The 19,563-nt window shown below is 43.8% G+C and overlaps 2 protein-coding genes across 2 annotated transcripts; one reads left to right on the forward strand and one right to left on the reverse strand.

Moving 5' to 3' along the window:
* Positions 1–2,939: 2,939 nt before the first annotated feature.
* On the reverse strand, positions 2,940–6,609 carry LOC119388230 (uncharacterized). Its single transcript, XM_037655895.2, has 2 exons — positions 6,389–6,609; positions 2,940–4,630 (listed from the first exon to the last, which is right to left on the reverse strand). The coding sequence occupies exons 1-2, from the start codon at positions 6,583–6,585 to the stop codon at positions 4,117–4,119; spliced, it is 711 nt and encodes a 236-aa protein (XP_037511823.1). The 5' UTR covers positions 6,586–6,609; the 3' UTR covers positions 2,940–4,116.
* A 208-nt stretch (positions 6,610–6,817) lies between these two features.
* On the forward strand, positions 6,818–16,912 carry LOC119388231 (chromatin complexes subunit BAP18). The gene is made up of 5 exons (XM_037655896.2): positions 6,818–6,981; positions 7,147–7,241; positions 8,509–8,610; positions 10,689–10,834; positions 16,738–16,912. Exons 1-5 carry the CDS (start codon positions 6,958–6,960, stop codon positions 16,830–16,832), a joined length of 462 nt encoding a protein of 153 aa, XP_037511824.1. The 5' UTR covers positions 6,818–6,957; the 3' UTR covers positions 16,833–16,912.
* Positions 16,913–19,563: the final 2,651 nt, after the last annotated feature.

Genomic DNA, 19,563 nt, shown 5'->3' on the forward strand with positions numbered 1-19,563 from the left:
CGATGTCGTAATTTTTTGCGTGGTGGTTGCAACAGGAGCACTAAAATATGCATAAGAAAAGTTTGTCTTGCTCCACCCACGTGAGCACGCCAAAAGTGTGGGCGTGGAAACAAACTACGTCAGCTTCGATTCCTCTGGCGGAGCCAAGCTGCACTCCGATGGAAGTTTCCCGCAGCTCATAGATCCGAATTAACTGCGTGAGCGCTGTTTATGTACCTGAGCCTCAGTATAGAAACGCTGAAAGTTCTGCAGCTAGACTACAATATCTGTCATACTGACAAACAGCCGAGCGCAATGTGAACAAGCGCCTCGTATATCTTACACCGCGGCCTCTGTGATTAGCTCTGTCTGCGCCGTTGCCGGAGCTAATCGCGGAGGCCAAGCTTTAAAGGGACACTAAAGAGAAACAATGAATTGGTTTAGATTGATAAAGTGTGCTCGGAGAACTATTGTGTAGTTTATTTCACCACCATAGGTTTATTATTAGAGGAGAAAACCAAGTTCAAAGTTTCATTTTTAAATTTCGCGCCGAACTTTGTAATTCGTGACGTAAGAGATTTCAAAGAGCATTTAACGTATTTTGGCGCCACTGGCTCGACGAAATTTCCACAAACTCGTTATGTCAAGTCTCTGGCCCCCTCAGAGGACAATGTACTTCGATTTAACCGATTAGGAACTACGTAGGCCCAAGCAGGCGCCGTCAAAAATATGTGACGTCACGGCAAATGGTGCGGGGAATTCCAAGGTGGCGTCGCCACCTGTATTTTCTTTTTGTGCGTTTTCCCACTTATTAAGCGTCTTCTCGCAGCAAGCGTGGTGTTTTTGGTATCGTGGAAGACTACTATACTAATGCGAGAAAAATCGTTTTGCTCTTTAGTGTCCCTTTAACAGTGCTGCTGTTGCAAATGGCACACCATGCCGAAGATGATGTCACTGCTCGCTCAGAATCTCAAAAAGCTCTGTGGCCGCAGCCGCCGTTATTTTGCCAAAAAGTGCTAGTATTTGCATTCACTTTTGAGAACTATCACATCGGTGTTTGAATTCAGCAGGGGATCAAACTGTGAATACCCACTCCAGTAATCTTTTTTTTTAAGTGCTTCAGCTTCCCTTTAATTTGTGATGTATTATGTCATATTGTGAATCTTGTGTTTCAAATGGGCTTCCTTTCAACGGCGCTGAAAAAAAAGCAAAAATTATTCCCTTGTATAAAGAAGACGAGAAGCTTTTAGTCTCTAATTACCGGTGCATAGCGATTCTTCCATTTTTCAGTGAGGTCATAGAAAAACTTCTTGCGGCTCGGCTCGCTTAAGAAGCTACCTAGAAAAGTTTCACATTATTTCTAATAACCAGTAGGTTTCAGGTCAGGATACTCAACTTAATTAGCTTTGATATCACTAACAGACAAAATTCATTCTGCCATTGACAGTGGTAGTGATGTTTGTGGCATTTGTCTTGACCTTTTAAAAGCATTTGATTCTATTACACAACATTTTATTTTAGAAACTGAGCCAATCGGTTTATCTGGGCTCCCATTAGAACTAATCCATAGTTATTTGCGTCATCGCAAACAGTTAGTATGTGTGTTTGGTACACATTCTCAGCCCAGAGCTATCAACATCGGTGTTCCACAGGAATCAATAATGTGCCCGCTTTATCCTTATTTACATTCTTTCACAAAGCATTCATTCTGTGTACTTTATGCAGACGATACCACAACACTAACTGCCAACTTGATGTTGATTAAACCAAATAAATGTTAACTGGTTCAATTAGAATAACTTATAGACTCTAAAAATCTAACTTACCACCTAACCAAATTAATCATAACAATCCATTTGTCTATGTGAGCAATACTTGAATTCACACTACCCCTACTGTAATGTTCCTCAAGGTTGAGCAAGACGAACATATAAGTTCGTTTGACATGCTTTTCTGCTTACGCGGAAAGCAACATATGCCATTCAGATCTTGCTAAAACTTGGCCCTTTCATTTTGAATTTCGTTGTGACTGTACCCAGCTTTCTTTCACAGCAATACTATATATCTTTACAAAATAAAAATATTTCATCTCATCGTGCAGAAACACGTCTGCCACTCGTCCCTCAGCCATCCAGCATCTTCAGAATCAAGCAGTGGGAATAATAACCTTCAGCAGCTTCATGTCGAATGTGTCCTGCTCACTCTTTTTGCACATTCTTATCGGTTAAAAAGCTAAACAGGTATTTTCTCAGCATTCCTATTTATGAATATGTGGATGAGAGGCTTTCTATTCTTTACTACACACTAATCAGTCTCCTGATATGTTGACTCTTTTTGCAAAGTCTAAACTTTCTTTTACCTAAAGCCAGGAATAATTATGGCAAGTTTACTATAAGATTTTCATCGGCATCATTTCGGGATTCTTTGCCTGTAACTGAAAGAATGGATCTTTCAGAATTTTCAAGAAAGCCTTGTGTTCACATTTGTTAAACTCATAATACTCTACATCTTTCATAGTAAATGCTCTTGAATTTCAGTATACAGTTGAAATTTGATTTAACGAAGTGATGGGGGTGCTCAAATTATTTCATTAAACTGGAAGTTTGTCAAATAATGAGGAAGGGATTTTTCAGTTTCTCAAAATCTACAATAGTAAGGTAGCGCTGCCCAAATGCTACAGGGCATTTTATTTGCCACTAAGACACGCCTGTGCGTTTGAAAAGTCCATGGATTCCTCCCTTGTCCGGGTGACACAGGCGAGGTAGACGGTCACGTGAAGCTATGACAAGCTGCCGATATTCAAAGACCGGGAAAATGCAGTTAATGTGCAAGCAGGCAGAGCAAGAAAGTTCCATGGAGACAATCTGTCACATAAGCCATGAAATAATGAAAACAACCACAGTGTCCCTATGGGAGTATTTGCAGGGACAACAAACCAGTACTGCCCAGCACCATTTGATATGTAAAAGCAATACAGACTGTGGCGTGCAGCCTCATCAAAGTAATAGTGGCGCGACTAGGGCAGATAGATGTTTTAGTGTTACAGCATACGTCCGAAGAAAAGCCATCTGTAAAACTTGGAAAGAAATTTATTTCCGGAAAAGCTTTGTTAAATTGAGTTTAGTGCCATGAAGGCTTTGTTCATATGAGTTGATGACATTGAACCTTATGGGTACCTGCCCAGGAATGAAAATTTCTTCATTAGATCGGGAAATTCGTAAAATTGGGCTTTGTTAGATCGAGTTTTAACTGTATTCCGGCACACTGAAGTGTAAAAAAACACACAACGGACAGAACACAAGTGATGACGAGCGCTGGCGTCGTCGTTTGTGTTCCGTCCGTTGTGTGTTATATTTTTGCACTGCAGTTTGCCAGAATTATGTACCAACAAGCCCAACTCACCATTTTAACTATATATGTTTTTTTTTCTTGCTTACCTGAACATTCTGCATAACTTATTTTTCTATGTTTACCACTGTTTATCAAAGCGTTGTTTCCTGATGTATGATTTTATAGGAGGTCTCACTCACAGTTCTGCGACGTTTGAGACGTCCCATATCTGTATATTTTATATGCAAGATATCACATGATCTTCATTATTAAATCTTGAAAAGCAAAAAGTCAAAATTTTCGGCAATTCTTGGTCCCAAACAGCAGCTTCTTCCCTTAATTTTGAGAAGCAGAGGTGCACTTCTACCTGATGTGGTCAACGTAAAAATGCAAAGGTGTTCTCGAGTTGCACCTACCATTATAATGTAAACAAAAAAACTGGGCTTTGAGGCAGCATAGTGCACGACTGTCGTTGTTTCAATGCAGTCGCTGTATCTCAGGTTATCAACATTACTGATACACGAGAGAGCAATCATGGATATAGTGCAAGGTCAGTCGCGTCTAGGCGCTGCGCTACCACGGTTGTGCGTGGCAAGAATGAGTCGATCACGCATTGCGAGAATGCCCGGAAAGCAGCGCGCTTATGAATAATGCCAATCCCACCGATCATCCACCTTCACAGAGACGAATGGCTCCGACTATTCTTCATTGAGATCCACTCAGGATGCAAGCACTGGATTCAGCTTCATCTATTAAAGTAATATGAACATACAGACAAAACAGAGCAAAAGGTGTTCGCTACAACGCTCAGAGATCGCACAAGGCTTGGGTGAATTTATAACACAGAAGAGGTTGCTGGTATGACATAGGTGACCCTACCGGGGCGGGACCGCATTTTGTCATCACGTACGAGACTGGTGGTTTGGGCAAATATCGGGCAAATAGAGAATCAGGGGCTGATTCAAGCAGAGCTCTGCTGAAACGTTCCCTTGCTTCGTCTTGCTGCTGTATGCTACTGCGGCACGTCCTGAAATGGTAACGGTTTAGTTTCGACAGTTGATGCAGGAGATCATCCACCAGTTCTTCTTCTCTGAGGTTGGTGCACCGGAGGTGCTGCCCTACTTTCGCAAAGCCCTTTGACTGCAGTAGTGAAATGGTTTTGAGTGTTCCCATCAGGTGATTGCAGGCACTCTCTCCATTCACACATTCACAGCTGCCACTGGCGATTTCTCCTTCCAAGGTGACAGCAGCGACGGTAGAATAGGTTGAGTCTCCTTCCCCGCTTTGATAACAACTTGCCTTGATGAAGACAAGCCCGTCACTGTAATTGAAGAGAACAGTAATGAAGCGTGGTGGTAAAAGGGGCGAAAGATGTATTGTACAGTGCAATGCGCCGTTTGGCGCGTTGTTTCCAACCTTGAAAACATATGAAACCAACTGCCTGTAACGTGGCTTTGGCTTTTTGTCTTAGTCACGCTGCACTTTTAACGAAGTATGAACCAACTCATACAAGTCAAAGCCTTACTGCTATCATCGTCACTGCCAGCCTATTTTACGTCCACTTCAGTACGAAGATCCTATCTTGTGCGAACCGATTCCATTTTTCCCCTACGAACTTTCTAATATCTGCAAAATATCGACAGCGAATAAAGCTTGGAAGGTATTTTATATGAATTTTGAAGTTCGCGAGCGCGATCCAGCATTATAGGCCGCACCTGGTGCATTGACACCCTCGGAGGTGACCCGAGGTGACCCCCCTACTTCCCCTACGTAAACGTTTCAGCCGGTACAAGTTATGATGACGTCGTGGCCACCATTTCTGTTTTGATGTGCTTCCCGACGAATCGCTCCTCGCCAGCGGGTTAAACCTGAAGTTATTCACCACGTCGAAAATTCCTTCCATCCCCGCCGCAAGAAAATCGTCGCTATCAGGCGACAATGAGCCCGACGATGACAGACCGCGTGGAAAGGCGTCACTGTTCTGTGTGCTCACGTGACCAAGCGTTTCACTCGCTAGGTGGTGATAGTTGCACCCGGCGGCTTGTCGTTTTTGGAGCTCTGTCAAACCGAAACTGAGGCTGTGTCGGTAATGAGGAGCTTGTAATTAATTATCTGTCGCGCGCTGCAGCAAACGATGTGCCGTGTTATGACTAACAGGCCCCCAGCAACACATTGCAGCAAAAAAACGCGGGGCGAAAATTTTTGTGTCAGGACTCCTTTAACCCTTGATAACCATGTCATGGCTCACTAAACTTTTTCTCTAGTTTCTTTGTTTTCCTTCAGCTTTTAGCCCTGGCAGTATACATTCATTGCACACTTTTTGCTTTAAGGACAGCAGCAGAGTGCCTGTCATTATTTGGGAGTGTCTGCCGTATGCGCTCCAACTTATTAGGGAGTTTTCGAATAGGGGCCCCAAAGCCTTTTGCGTGTGCTCGCTTTGGGTCAAGCAGGAACTAAGAGAAATAGCAGGGAGTTTTCGAACAGGGGCCCCAAAGAAATAGTGTCGAGGCCACTGCGCATGCGCAAGTCCCAAACAGCGTTTGGATTTTGCGTTGGGGACGCTATTTCTCGAATTTAGCGAGAGCCCCAAAGCCTGCCCCAAAAGCTTTGCGTCAAACAAAGCTGACGGCACCCACTGAAGCGAGAAGCGACTGCTTTTGGCCAAGACTAGAGTGACCTAGTATAGGGGGAGTGTCCAAAGCGCCGCAGACCCTATTCGAAAACTCTTAGCTCCTGCTTGACCCAAAGCGAGCACACGCAAAGGGCTTTAGGGTTCCAGTCCCCAACGCAAAACCCAAACGGTGTTTGGGTCTCGCGCATGCGTAGCGGCTATTTGTCATGAGTAGGCTCCCCCGTGATGGTTCCAATGGTTTGGTTGTCCCTCATGAACTCTTTCACTTTCGCAGTTGTTTTAAGATGAGGGTTGCAACGTGGGCTTGTTGGTTACTCATATGAAAGGCTTTTGGTGCAGCGCGAAGGAAACACAAAATCAAAGCATATTTGTAGCGCTTGCAAACCCGCGATTTTGTCCGCGACAAAAGTAGGAATGCTGTGGTAGGAGATATCTCAGCAACCATACCTGATTTTGCAGATGTTGCTCCGGATTGAAGACGCTATCACAAAGGGATCAACGTCGCAGTTGTGCTCAGTGCCCGGCCTACTTGTGTAATATCTCAACATACTCTCTTCGCTCACGCGCGGAATGACGGTAATGTTGTTCTCCCATCCTGTAGTAGGAAAAACGGCCCCCTCAGCACCCTGCGAAGAGTTTGACATGATAACCGCGGCACCGCGGATCACGTTTTTTAGAACACTTGGCGACTTGGCCGACTTGGCCAGAGAACATCTTTTTGGCGCCCTTTTGGTAGAGCGTGCTTTTGGTGATTGGGTTCGATGTTTTATGTTTACTACCATGTTCATGTACTAAAATCTTTTTATTACGTGGTCATTATGTTGGTATCAAAGATTAAAGAGTACGCATAAATTTTTTTGTTTTGTGGTGTACCACAGAGCACGTAAGAAGTCGTAGACAAATCCAATTCGATTATGGCGGCGGTTACAATGGCGTTAGAAGTTCGACACTAGTTAACTGTAGCGCTTCCAAAGAACTTGCAGGGCGTTTGACTCGTTCTACGTTTGGCGCTGAAAATGAGTCATGGGAGTGCAAGTAAGGTGAGTTTGTATAAGTGGCGAGTTTCAGTCGTCAAGAGAGCGGAAAATGCCCAACGCTGCTGCAGAAGAGATTCTGCGATCCTCGCTAATTAGAAGGATGGTAACAGTGTTGATGTTATCTAACTGCTTGAAGAACTGCCGCGTTGCTTTTGTCGTGATCCGCAGGTGGGGGAAATTTTCACAGCCGCGGGAGCTGCGTTCACCAAGCTCGGTGAATTGGCTGTCCAGCTGTACTCTGCTTCTGAGCCATCGCCAGCCGGGTGAGCCTTACAATAGAGCTTTTGGCTTCGACTTCGCCTGCGCGGTTGTGATGACTGATGTGGTGCGAGTCTTGATCGGTGCACTTGCATCGAACGGTTCATTTTAACTCGCAGCCAGTAGTGCAGTGCAACAGCAAGCCAAACCACGCCTTGATACAAATGTCGTAAAACAGCGCTATGTGCTGGGCAACGTACCTTTTGACAAATCGGCACGTTGACAATTTATTATAGAGACGACGCTGCACTCGAGCCAATTTAATGTGCTAATCAGTGAACTAAAAATTAAAGTGACGTTTCACTCCGTGAACGCGGACTACGCGCAGGCGTTTGGGTGCTATTCCCTTTTCGTGCATTGGGCGTAGAATGTTGTAAATATACTTTAATTTTGTGTAAGTGTGGTGGTTCCCTCGAGGCGTTTTATGTGTGCTTTTTGCGATTTCGATAAAGTGTAAAGTGCCATTAGAAAAGATGGCGAGCCACCGTAACAAAATGCAGTGTTTGTATTTTCGAGCAATTAGGTAATGCGCTATTCACACTAATCATTTTCTCCTTCTTCCTCTTGTTCTCGTTTGACGTCTTTGATTTCCACAGTGTAGTTGTATCGCTTGACCAGTGTATGACAAGACTGTCGGACACTAGTTATCATTAGCCAGCACCTGCATAATACACGGGCATTGTTGCAAGCCACCTAGCACGTTCTTTGTCCATGACGATTCTCAGTACAAACGTTTTGCTGCAACCAGCCGCCCTTATAAAGAGCACCTGCATAGGCGACGTTTCGTCTTATTTGTCCTTCCCCACTTTGCCATATAGACTCTTCTCTAGGTGATAGGGCTTTGCCACATGTTTTAGTGTTTTTGTATATGCCACCTAGCACACTCAGCAAGCCACTTCCCTTGGCGCGTGATTCTCTTCTCCACCTCCACGTGACTTCCTCCTCTGGTGCTTGCGTCCCTCACAGGGACACAGACATATTTCGCACACGGGGCATGTGCACTTACACGTAAAGAGAAGTATCAAGGAACCATTCAGGATCAGCATTACTGTGTGCCGATGTTTCCCACCTTCGAAGAAAAAGTTTCTACAAGCTATCAAAATTGCCGCTCACTTCCATGCTTCTGTTCAACTGCTGAAATCATTACATGCTCTAAATGTGTAAACTTGAAGTGTCTGAGCTGGCTTGATGCGAGTTTCATTCCATGGGCTCGCACATTGTTTGCAAGCAGAGGTAGCAGTGCGCAAATCTGAGTTGGTAATGCCCACGCAGGGGCAAGTGGACTGACGACGAGGTCGAGATGCTGCGCAGTGCAGTGAAGCGCTTTGGAGACGACCTGAATAAACTTAGCGATCACATAAAGAATCGCACCATGTAAGTTCGCGGCCCTACAACCAGTGCTGTTTGTCTGTGTGAAATTTTATGTCCTAAGTGCAGCTGCACAGTTTTTTCACTAATGAACACATGACACATTTTTGTACCTAGCTGAAGCGATCAACTTCATCTGCTTTTATGTGGAGAGCAAACAGTGCTGCTGTTACACCGAAGAATCTTTGCTCAATTTGTCACTTCATAGTGTCATGTCTAATGAGCCATGTTTCTAATTATAGCTTGCAATGAAGTGGAATGAAGCTCACAATGAATTTCACCTGTATTCTAGAACTGTGCCCTTTTAATGTTGCTTCTCAGTTAAGAACATGACTGAATTGTGCCTTGAGTGCAGCATCTCACAGGCATCCAATCTACATCACAAGTGTATTTGAGGTAGCCACAACATTTTCCTGCAATTTGATTAAATAAATGTGCAATCTGTCATGTGAATGCAACTCATGGTAGACAGGTGCTGTGTGTTATCCAGCAAATTCAGGTGAAATTTGAATGAAACTTACATTTATTTAAATATTTCAGTGTCGTTTACATGTCATTATAATGACGTTGGCTGGTGTGCTTGTGTCGTTATCTCAGTTGCGAGAGATAAAAGCCACTTTGGGGAGCAGAACTGAAAATTCGCTGGTTGACCTCTGTAACATAAACTACCCACAAATGAACGGCTTGATTTTTCATAAAGCGGTGATGCAGCTTCAACATTTCATCGTCACTTTCAGCCTATTTAGGTCCACTGCAGGCCTCTCCCAATGATCTCCAGTCTGTCCTCACCTGTGTGAGCCGATTCCATTTTATCTTAATTTTGTCACTGCACTCTGCCTTCCTTGACTGAGTTTCCCATCCCTTGGTAACCTAACTGTTGATGTTACTGTCCGCTTGTTGTCTTTCCTGCGCATTACATGGCCAGCCTAGGTCCACTTTTTTCGCTTGATGTCAGCTAGACTGTCCGTTAACCCTGTTTGTTCCCTGACCTATTCTGTCCTCAACATATTAGGCCCACTGCCCGGCCCTTCAAAGCTGCGACGGGTTTTACAGTCACTGTTTAATTACCTCTCAAAAATTGGCCTATTCGGAAAGCTTTAATGGTTGGCTATTTCACATAGCAAAGCCTTAACTTACCTGACAACCTCGTTGTAAATATTTCTATCAGGTTCACTCGCGCATTTGATTTTTTAATATTCTCTCTTTTTATTATTATTTCCTTCCCTCTCTTCTTTAGTCTGTCAATCCCATTGCCCATCCCTGCACTGAGTAGCATGCCAGCGATATACAGACGCCGGCAAAAATCTGTTTTCCTAATAAAGAGTCTCTCTCTCTCTCCTGCAATCTCTTAATGTTACTCCTATCATTTTCCGTTCCATTGTACACTGCGTCATCCTTAACCGTCTCTGTAGTTTCTTTGTTATCCTCCATCTTTCAGCCCCATAGGTTAAAACGGGCAGTATGCAGTGATTGTATACTTTTCGCTTTAACAACAGCGGCAGATTTCCTGTCATTATTTAGGAGTCCCTGCCGAATGTGCTCCAGCGCATCCTTATTTTCCAGTGAATCTCCTTTTCATGATTAAGCTCCCCTGTAAGTAATTGTTCTAGGTATACATATTCTCCTACACACCACAATGTATAGCTTCCAGTCGTCAACTCTTTTGCCAGGTTATTTAGTGTTATCTTTGTTTTCATCGTATTCATTTTTAGGCCTACTTTAATACTTTCTCTGTTTAGTTTCTCAGTAATATTTTTTTTTCTGCAAATCTTTGCCATCGTTACTGAAGAGCACTATCATCCGCAAATCGTAGGTTGCTGAGCTACTGCATTTTCATAATCACATTCTCAAATAAATAATTTCTAAACATTTCTTTTTAGATTTTATACTGTCTAATTACCTCTTATGGTTTTCACTGTCTCAACGTGATTTTTTTGTACTGGCACTGGTTAAGTGTCGTGTGGTGTCATCTATATAAGCAAGTGTGTCAGCATTCGTTAATTCACTTGCAGATGCTGTTTTTGTGGTTAGGTCTTACGGACTTTCATACAAGTTCTCTTTGCACATGTTATGGTTTCCTGCAGCAGTCAGATCAAGAACAGCATGAAGCGTAAAGCATATGAGGAGGCAGGCATTCCCATTAAGAAGGCCCCGCCCAAGGCAGAAGCGGCACCACCACCTCCACAACCAACATTAGCTGCAGGCCTGCAAGCTGCCACAAAGTCTGCTGGTGAGTTACGTAAATGCAAAAAGGTAGATGCAGACATTTTCATAGGTGCACAGAAAGAAAGTTTAACTACTCAAAATTATTAGTTTTTCTTGTATCCTTGCTTTGTCTTGGGTTGAACTGAGTAGTGATAAGCGTGTGCATGGTTAATCTTTCCCAAAACTAATGCTGGGTGATTCCACGTAAGATTGAATAAACGATGGCTGGTCGACCTCTTAAATTTTTTCCAAATTTTTATATATTATTGCCTGATGAGTGGAAAGAAGAGACGTCACGGCGAATGGTGCGGAAACTTCTAGGTGGTGCCGCCACCCACATTTTCTTTTTGCGCGTTTTCTCGCTTACAAAGCGTCTTCTTGCAGCAAGCGTGGTGTTTTTGGCATCTTGAAAGAGCACTTTACTAATATGAGAAAAATCATTTTGCTCTTTAGTGCCCCTTTAACTTTACGCCCGCCGTATCTTGCAGCGAACATTTTCGGCTACCACCTTCAGCCACTTTCTGCACCTCAGTTTGTTTTCTCTTGATGTAGGCTGGCCTGAACCGACTTCTAACTGTGCCAGGAGGTTTCAAGGAGGACACGCCAGTAGTCGCAGTGATCTGGTTATTGACGTCGATTTCTTTTTCAGGGGGCATAAGATTGTCATCGTTCAACTGCGCGTTCCGTGAAGATCTTTCATTGCAGTCACAGCAAAAGCACGCGTAGCACTAGTAGTCCGTCTCACTGACAGTCACTGATCTTTCGGGTGTTGAACGTTCCTTCAAAGCATTGATTTCTAGGTCACTAACTCTGAAAGTTTGGCTTCCTTGCAATAATTAACTTCTTATGCTTCGAAAGGTAGTCTCCACAATACACTCATTCAGAGCTATGCTTTCTCGCCATGAGACGCTCAGGAGGAGTAGAGTAAGAGCAAAGCGCAAGCATTATCGGCGTCGAACGAAGTGTGAACAGCGGACCGAATGCGCGGCCAGTTCAGGCCGTCTGCTGCCGAAATCTAAGATAGGCAAGCGCAACCGGTTACCGATAGTTTTGCTTTTCTTTCCTTTGACATTCCATATATTGCTTTGCCACTGGAGCGCCACGTTCATGCTTTCCACTGATCGCAACTGGCGCAGCGTAGTTTCTTTGGCAGTAGCGTGCGTGAAGCAAGCGCTCATAGCTCCCTTATAGAGTTTTCATCTTGCTTCCATCTCTGCCGTGTTATCAGCGCCTAGCTGCGATGTGAACAGAGGGCGGATAGAATAGCGAAGCTCCAGTGCACGTGCGTTGAAGTCACCCGAGAGGTATTGCTGTTTCGAACTCAATCGGTCTGAGGACGCGAAAACGAGCTCTCACTGCGCCGTCTCTTACAATGAGCATCTCGGGTGCGCGCGCACCTGCTTGGTAGCTCCGCGCTCGTGGCCGCTGCAGTAACCAAATAATTTCAAAATTAACGTCTTCAGTGCCGTTGACACCTTTTTTGGTACTGCTGGCCTTTTAATAAAAAGAAATGCAATCCTGCCTGCATTTTATACACTTGCTGGGCAAGAAGTTGGAATTGCCAATCCTTGCCTAAGGGTCTCATTGGAGGGGCCGTAACTATTAGTGCAACGAAATTCTGCAATATGTTTTTAATAATTGTGAAAGCTGATGTGGAGGAGAATAAGTGGACAAAGTTTAAGAAATATAAAAAATGGGTTTTTTTTTTAATTGTCGTCTGAAGTTTCTATTGTTCGGTGTTTTCTTGAACTTAGCCCGGTCGTATCTCTTTACTGAAAAGTTACACTCAAGCCTCGATATAACGAGCTCTGATATAACGAATTATCGGTTATAACGAAGTAAATGAAGAATAGTATTGTCATAGATAGAGTGTTACAAAAAAACGTTTATAACGAATTTTCGGATTTAGCGAAGTTATTTTCGTGGCAGATGTGACTTTGATATAATGAGGTTTGAGTGTATATAAATATAAGATTCTGCAGTTTGGTAGATAAGTATGCGAAGAACGTAATGCGGAATTTTCGTCGCTCTGCTACAAGGCTTTTTTGAGATAACGACCTTCAAAGTAAAGAAAATAACGCTTGCTGGGCCAATTTTGAGGTTTTTTATAAAAACATCTACACTACACATAAAAACTAATAATACCTGAGCAGAAGCAAAAACATGCATATATTTAGTTAAAGAAATTTCAGCTACCGAACTTTAATATATTTTGTGCAATTCATAACGAAAGTTGGCCAAAACAGCAGAGCGGATAAGCGCTCCTCTCCACCTCTCCGTCATTCCTGTGCTTTGAAAAAATTTTTGACAGCAAAACAAATTGCAGATCTCTTCTTTCCACTCATCAGGCAATAATATATAAAATTTTGAAACAAATTTAAGAGGTCGATCAGCCATCATTTGTTCGATCTTACGTGGAATCACCCTGCTCTGTTTTACATTGCAGTGAATGTTGTGCTTATTTTGAAAGCTGGTGCAGTGTGTTGGCTAGTGTGTGTCGTTTTTTCCTGTGCTACAACAGAATACTAGCAGCCTGCTTTATTTTTTACTAGATTGGTGATCCTTTGATAAGGAGTGTAGTACTTCCTCATCCTCTCAGTTGGAGGCTCTGCCACTGGCTAGTGACCACTGAACTCAGGCCCTTGCACGCTACCCTACAGTACCAAAACTTGTGTGAAGTCAAGAGTTCTTCAATCATACGAGTTGCGAAACTCCCCATAGGCCCCATGTATCAAAATCTGGACATGCCTTTGGCTAAAATCATGGGGTCTGCTGATTGTCGAATCATCTGTTGACCATAAAACTAATTAATAAACGCTCGTGACAATGCCAGCGCTGCATGCTGCGTTGAGCAGCTTGCGAGGAGCACACGCTGAAGCGACACCATGGCAATCTAGTGTTTTGCATTGCTGCTCTCAGATGGCGCAACAATCTGCAAGCTCCCACAGAATCGGCCATGGGAATGTCTGGGTTTCGCAACTAGTATAATTGAAGAACTCTGGTTGTAAGTGGGCTTCTTTAAATGCAAGGCATTTATTGGCAAACCAAAGACACTTTGAGTGTATCTGTCATCTGTCTGCCTGCGTGTCGGTCGGTGTCAGTCAGTTGGTCAGTAGGGCGATCTAAGACAACTTTCTGCTAGCATGGCCATTTTGTTAACTTAAAATATACAAAAATTGTTTTGGAATCACATGCATATGACAAACATAAACAACAGGTGGGTGTGTCCAGATAAGACCGGACGCGAGGTCCCGGTCACCATCCCAGATTTTGATGGAATTTACTGTAGGTCTAGGCATCATACCTTGATCAATGCTTTCGAAGTTAGTTTTTATATATATAAATACTGGCCGCAAAAAACACTTTTCTGCCAATTTTGCGATCTCTGTATTTTGAGTGCACCTAGGGAAAAAACTGCACTTCTTGGTCACAATATTTATTCCCCTCAAAGAACAAGTGAAATACAATCTTATGAATCTATTATTTCCCTTGCTTGTCCAAGTACTTTAGAAGAAAAAAAATCACAAACTTGGCAAAATGCCCAAAATACCTGTATTTCAGGAATTTATTGCTGCGAACGAGTTAAATTGAGGATAATAAAAATCGGCACATATTAGCTTTGATACTTGCGCTCTTTTTTAAAATAATTTCCTTGTTTTATCGCACTCCGTTTCACTCGATAATTGGGCTGAAACGTAAGTGATTGGAGAACAACTGCAGTTCGAGTTGTTTGACCATTGGAAGCACGTATGACAGCTTTCTTAAGATGTCAATGCAGAGGCAGAGGATGGAAGCAGCAAAGAGCTGACACTCAGTCGAAATGAAACTACGCTGCACTCTTTGTGCGATGTCTTTGGTTGAAAAGTATCTTTTAGCAGTGCTAGCTTACCGTATGGAAATTCTTCTCTTAACGTACACCGTGTCTATGTGTGCATGGTAAGCTGCACACTGTGCAAAAGGTGGCTCATACTCCGCTTGCATTAAATTTTGACTATTCTATTACCACAACATTACATGCCGCTGTGCGCAAACTTATGCATTGTTCCCATAACAATATAAGATCATTTTAGTTTTCCCACATACCTAGCATTAGCATTATACTCGATTACCGTGCTGGACAGGTGGTGCTGTATCTGACAGTCGAGAGATAAACAAGTCAAGCACAAAACGTAGACGAACGCATTCTGCCTCGTTGCTGTTGTAAATTTTCAGCAGTGACGTAATTCCAAATGTGTTGACTTTAAAGCTTTTTAACGTCAAGCACACCATTGAAGCACTGGTCAAATGCACATGATGGTTGCCTTCTCGGCGCTGCAGCGATTAGAACGCTGCATCCCCTAATGCCAGGACCTGTGGGCAACTAAGTGGGCAGCTCAAGGTGATCAGTAGGATCCATTTGTAAACAATCTGCACATCTCTCAAGCCTGTAGTTTTGCAAAAATGATTTAAGTGTGCGCAGGAACCTACCCAGCAAATTTCAGTGAGATTCATAGACCTCGGAAAATCATTGAGGCTTGCCTTTAAGGGGGGATGCGGGGATCGTTTGTAACTTCTTAGTTTCTTGGTCTAGGTTGATGAAATTTGGCACAAACACTAGAAATCATATTAAAAAGGCAAATTCAAATTTTGATAAAGGTATCTTTACAAGTTTTTATTTTATAAAATTTCACAAGTTCCTTGCTTGTGGAAAGCCTGGCACAGTGATGAAACATGCTAGGAGGCTGAAACTACTTTGTATCCTTGCTCACATAGTGTTTGTACTTAATGACACTTAGATTTTTTTTTTTTTTACAGCCCTAATAATTTTCTGCAGAACATTACGTGCAAATGCCTGTGTCTCAGCTAATCGTGCCATGCAGTAATTATGAAATAAAAAAATAATGAAAGCCTAAACAAAAATTCCAACAGTGTGTTGAAGTATAGCACAGTCTATGGATTACAATGAAACAAACAGCATAAAAATCGGTTTAGCCATAGTTGTGCAATCCTTTCCACAAGCGAAGTGGCAGGCACAAAACACTCTTTTGAGAAAATGGACAACGTTTTGGTTGCAGTTAACCTTATGCTAAAGTGAGCCAGGACAGTAATAATTGGTGTCCTTGCCAGAAGGCAATCTTTTGGGCCTCTACTTCTTAATTTGGCCTGATTTAGGAAGTTTATTACCCTCTATCATTTACCTCAGACGCTTTTGTGCAGCCCCCTGGAACGCTAGTGCACAAAGCTGCATGTAAACATTTGGACATGTTGGACTGTATTGCTACTTTTGCGGCCACAAAACATGTTGCCAGGCAGTCTAAATCGTGGTGTATTAGTTTGGTGAAGCTTTGCAATCACCCCTGTGAACTACTTACGCCTAAATATTAATTTCCTTGTACGATAAACCGCACCCGCACCGCAGAGCCGACGCCTTGTCAGCAGTCCGAGCGCTGCGTACATTGCAAGGTTCGCAAGAACACCCTCCGATTTTTCTGTTTGCGCATTTTCTATGCGGTGATCGCAAGCGAGAAGGGCGGAAACGGAAAGGCGTAACTTTGAGCTTTGAAACGATACCAAAATGGCGGCGCTTGATGGCAGAAAAGAGGAGATACGACGTCGTGAATTGCGCCGTTTTAGCGCGATTTCGGGCTTCTTTTTCACCGACCTCACTTGCAAAATTATTTTTTCGGGCACTTAGAGTGCGTTTTCAGCGTAATCGTTTAGATACTGCGTAAATAAGAGACCACAGATGCCAAACAAGCGTTTTCCAAAAATTTATCTTTTTGGTGATTTTCGCGATTTGATCCTCGCATCCCCCCTTAAGTGCAGCGTTTATTTAATTGGGATAAATAATGTGTTTCACTTTGTTTCTTTCTTGTCTGTTAAAAAATTCTTACATTTTCTCTGCATCAAGGAACTGTTTGATTGGTGTTTCTTGTGTGCTCTGTGCAGACATAACACTGAACATGCTGAATGCAACCGAGACTGAAGTAGACGTTGAAGGCCTGGGTGGAACTGGCAAACTTGACTACGACAGCTCCTCCTAAGGTCACCACCACCTGAATATCATTCACAAGTTCATGTACAAATCATATCTCAATGCAAATGAAACTCATCAGTGATCAAACATGCAGCCTCTGTTTGTCTCAAAATGAAGAGACTGACATTTGCCTTGGGGGGGGGGGGCTAATAAATACACATCTTAGGGGGACCTTGTCAGCTTACAACAATACAGTTGCGCTATTTTCAAAGTCATTTAAGGGAAGCCTTGTCTTACTGGTTCCCAGTAAGAGATGGAAAGCTTCATTTGTTTATGTGCCAGCCTGCACAGTCGTTGCACAGTAAATTGGTCAGTGGCAGTAGACGGGCTATAATTCTCCCCCGTTTCTTGTTTTTCTCACACGTGTGATTGTCTCAGCTCTTCTGTGTGTGGCTAGGTTTAGGTGCACGTTAAAAAAACCCAGGTGGTCAAAAGTAATCCATAGTCCCCCCGCTACTGTGTGCCTCATGTCATGGTCTTGGCACATAAACTCCAGAAATTATTATTCTTTCCCTTCCCCCTACGTGGCGTAGTGTCAAGTTCGGTTAAAATCACTGCCTTACCAGAAAAGCTCATTGCAGAGACTGCATATGCCAGGTATACCTCCAGCATGTCTCCGTCATAGTGACAAGAGGTGACAAACTCAAGCGGGAGATAAAAGAAGCCATAGAGATCGAGAAGGAGGGTAGCATGTGTGTCAGTGGTTCTGACAAGAACAGAACTCTACCTTTCTGGCATGTAAAAAAACCTGTTCGTGGAAACAGCACCAGGTGCCATTTTCTGCTGTAGTATACCTGTTGGTGACTGCATTCTTGGTTATTTATTTAGCTGCGCGCTTAGAAATAAGATTTCAGTTAGTACAGCGACGTCCTTGTCTGTCTTCTTTTTGTTCCCCATTTTAAGAGTCCCGCTGCTCAAACCAGTGTTAGCTATTAACCAGCTAGCTCCGGAGAATACCATTTTAACACTGACAAGTGTTCTTTTCAATTGTTACCCAAATGTTGCTGCTCTCAGTCTTTCAGCGCACATACATACAGTCTTTTAGCGTACATACAGTCCTCGTCTGTATGTGCGCTTAGAATTTATTGGTCATGTCATACCAACACGCCCAGACCGCCACAACTTTGAGCTGAGTCACAGACATCCATTCTGGTCACACAACAAATAAAGTAAGGCGAGCTTTTGAAGCGCATGACTGTCTGAGTGTTGCTCTTATTGTGAATGCTTCTCTGTTCTTGGTGGCTTTTAAGCCATTCAAGTGGATGACAGCTCTATTTTCATCCGGCAATCTTAACACCTACAGAGAAGTAATGCAGTCAGCTCTCGAAGCCCTGTTTTTTCACATGTAGCTTTGGCCATTTCATAAAAATTGGGTGCACTCGATCCTTCGATATTCCATTTGTATCTTCAGAGAGTTCATAAATACTAAGCTTTTATAATTTGACAGTGTGGTGTGGCACATGCTTTCCTGAAAAAAACATAGCTGATCCCTCCGTCATAGGAATCGGTATAACACGAAATTCATGTGTGTCTTCACAGAGGTAGTTGAGCTTTTATTGTGCATTGTTTCGCCACAAGGGCAAATCAATGAATGCGAAAACCAATTGGAATGTCACGCAGGCAAGCAGCTCGAAACTTGCAGCGTGCTGCTCAAGCACAAAGGACGCACGAAAAGAACACACACAGGACAAGCACGAACTAACAACTGTCACCGTTACTCCTTTGTGTTTGAGCGGCACGCTCCTTTATGGTGCATTCAGACGACGGAGCGAATCCGGATGTGGCAGGACAGACGGCGCGTCACATGACCTCGCATCAGCGATTCCCATCGTCCGCGACTCGTCCGCGTGGCTCGCGGACGGATGACCCCAACCTGTTTTTCACATCGGGATTCTGGCGGCGGAACACCGCAGATTTAGCTGACAAACGGGCTGGCAACCACTACACTGTTCTTCTGCTCGAGCCCTACGGCTGTCCTTGCAGTTTATTTCAGCTGTGCTGACGCGTAGTTCAGTTTATTTGTGCGGCCGTATGCTAAGGCGATCACCTTTGAGATATATATCTCTTTTAATGTGCGCTGATTGGCAGGTTGAAGAGTAGCGGTTAAGTTGTCGCTTTAATTGCACACGCACACGCATTGCACACGCAGGATTCTTCGGCAGGCAAAGTGGCGCTGTTGCTGAAAGCGGTTGCGTCAGAACGCGGCCCATGTTGAACACTGATTTTAAGGTCAAGATGCGAACCGAGAGAAGGAAACATAATGTGCAGCAGTGCAATGTCCACTGTCGGTACCTGTTATCCGTAGAAGAAAAAAAAAGGCTGCCGATATCGGCGCATCACTGTATCCTTCCTTCGTGTGCGGGGCCCCAGGCGTGGCAGCAGCGAGGTCAGTCTCCAGCAGCTCTCTGTAAAGCAGATTCTTCTTTTCATTCAGCCATTCCGCCAACAACACCGATTTCACCGAAACAAATTACAGTCCTCGACAATACTCGGCAAAGCTCGGCAAGCTTCGCGTTCTGTCGGCTTCCATGTTGTTGAATACTCTCAAACCGGTCTGCTGCCAGCGGGCGCAGGGGAGCGCAGAGTCTGCGGTCGAGGGTAATCCGGCTGTTCTCTCCTAGGACACCGTCCGTCGTGTGGATGCGCCTGCAGGTGGATTATCCGCGGATTAGCCGTCCGTGTCCACGACGAATCCGGATTCGGTCCGTCGTCTGAATGCACCATTAGCAAACGCGGTC

Source organism: Rhipicephalus sanguineus, chromosome 3 (assembly GCF_013339695.2).
Source record: "Rhipicephalus sanguineus isolate Rsan-2018 chromosome 3, BIME_Rsan_1.4, whole genome shotgun sequence".
NCBI lineage: Eukaryota > Metazoa > Arthropoda > Arachnida > Ixodida > Ixodidae > Rhipicephalus > Rhipicephalus sanguineus.

Bases quoted from the DNA above. Each gene is read 5' to 3' on its own strand.
- LOC119388230 (XM_037655895.2), bottom strand. From the start codon at position 6,585: ATGTCAAACTCTTCGCAGGGTGCTGAGGGGGCCGTTTTTCCTACTACA. The intron at 4,631-6,388 runs GTATGGTTGCTG...CTTCAATTACAG, and splicing joins AGCAACATCTGCAAAATCAG to TGACGGGCTTGTCTTCATCA.
- LOC119388231 (XM_037655896.2), top strand. From the start codon at position 6,958: ATGAGTCATGGGAGTGCAAGTAAG. The intron at 6,982-7,146 runs GTGAGTTTGTAT...CGTGATCCGCAG, and splicing joins GTCATGGGAGTGCAAGTAAG to GTGGGGGAAATTTTCACAGC. The intron at 8,611-10,688 runs GTAAGTTCGCGG...GGTTTCCTGCAG, and splicing joins CACATAAAGAATCGCACCAT to CAGTCAGATCAAGAACAGCA.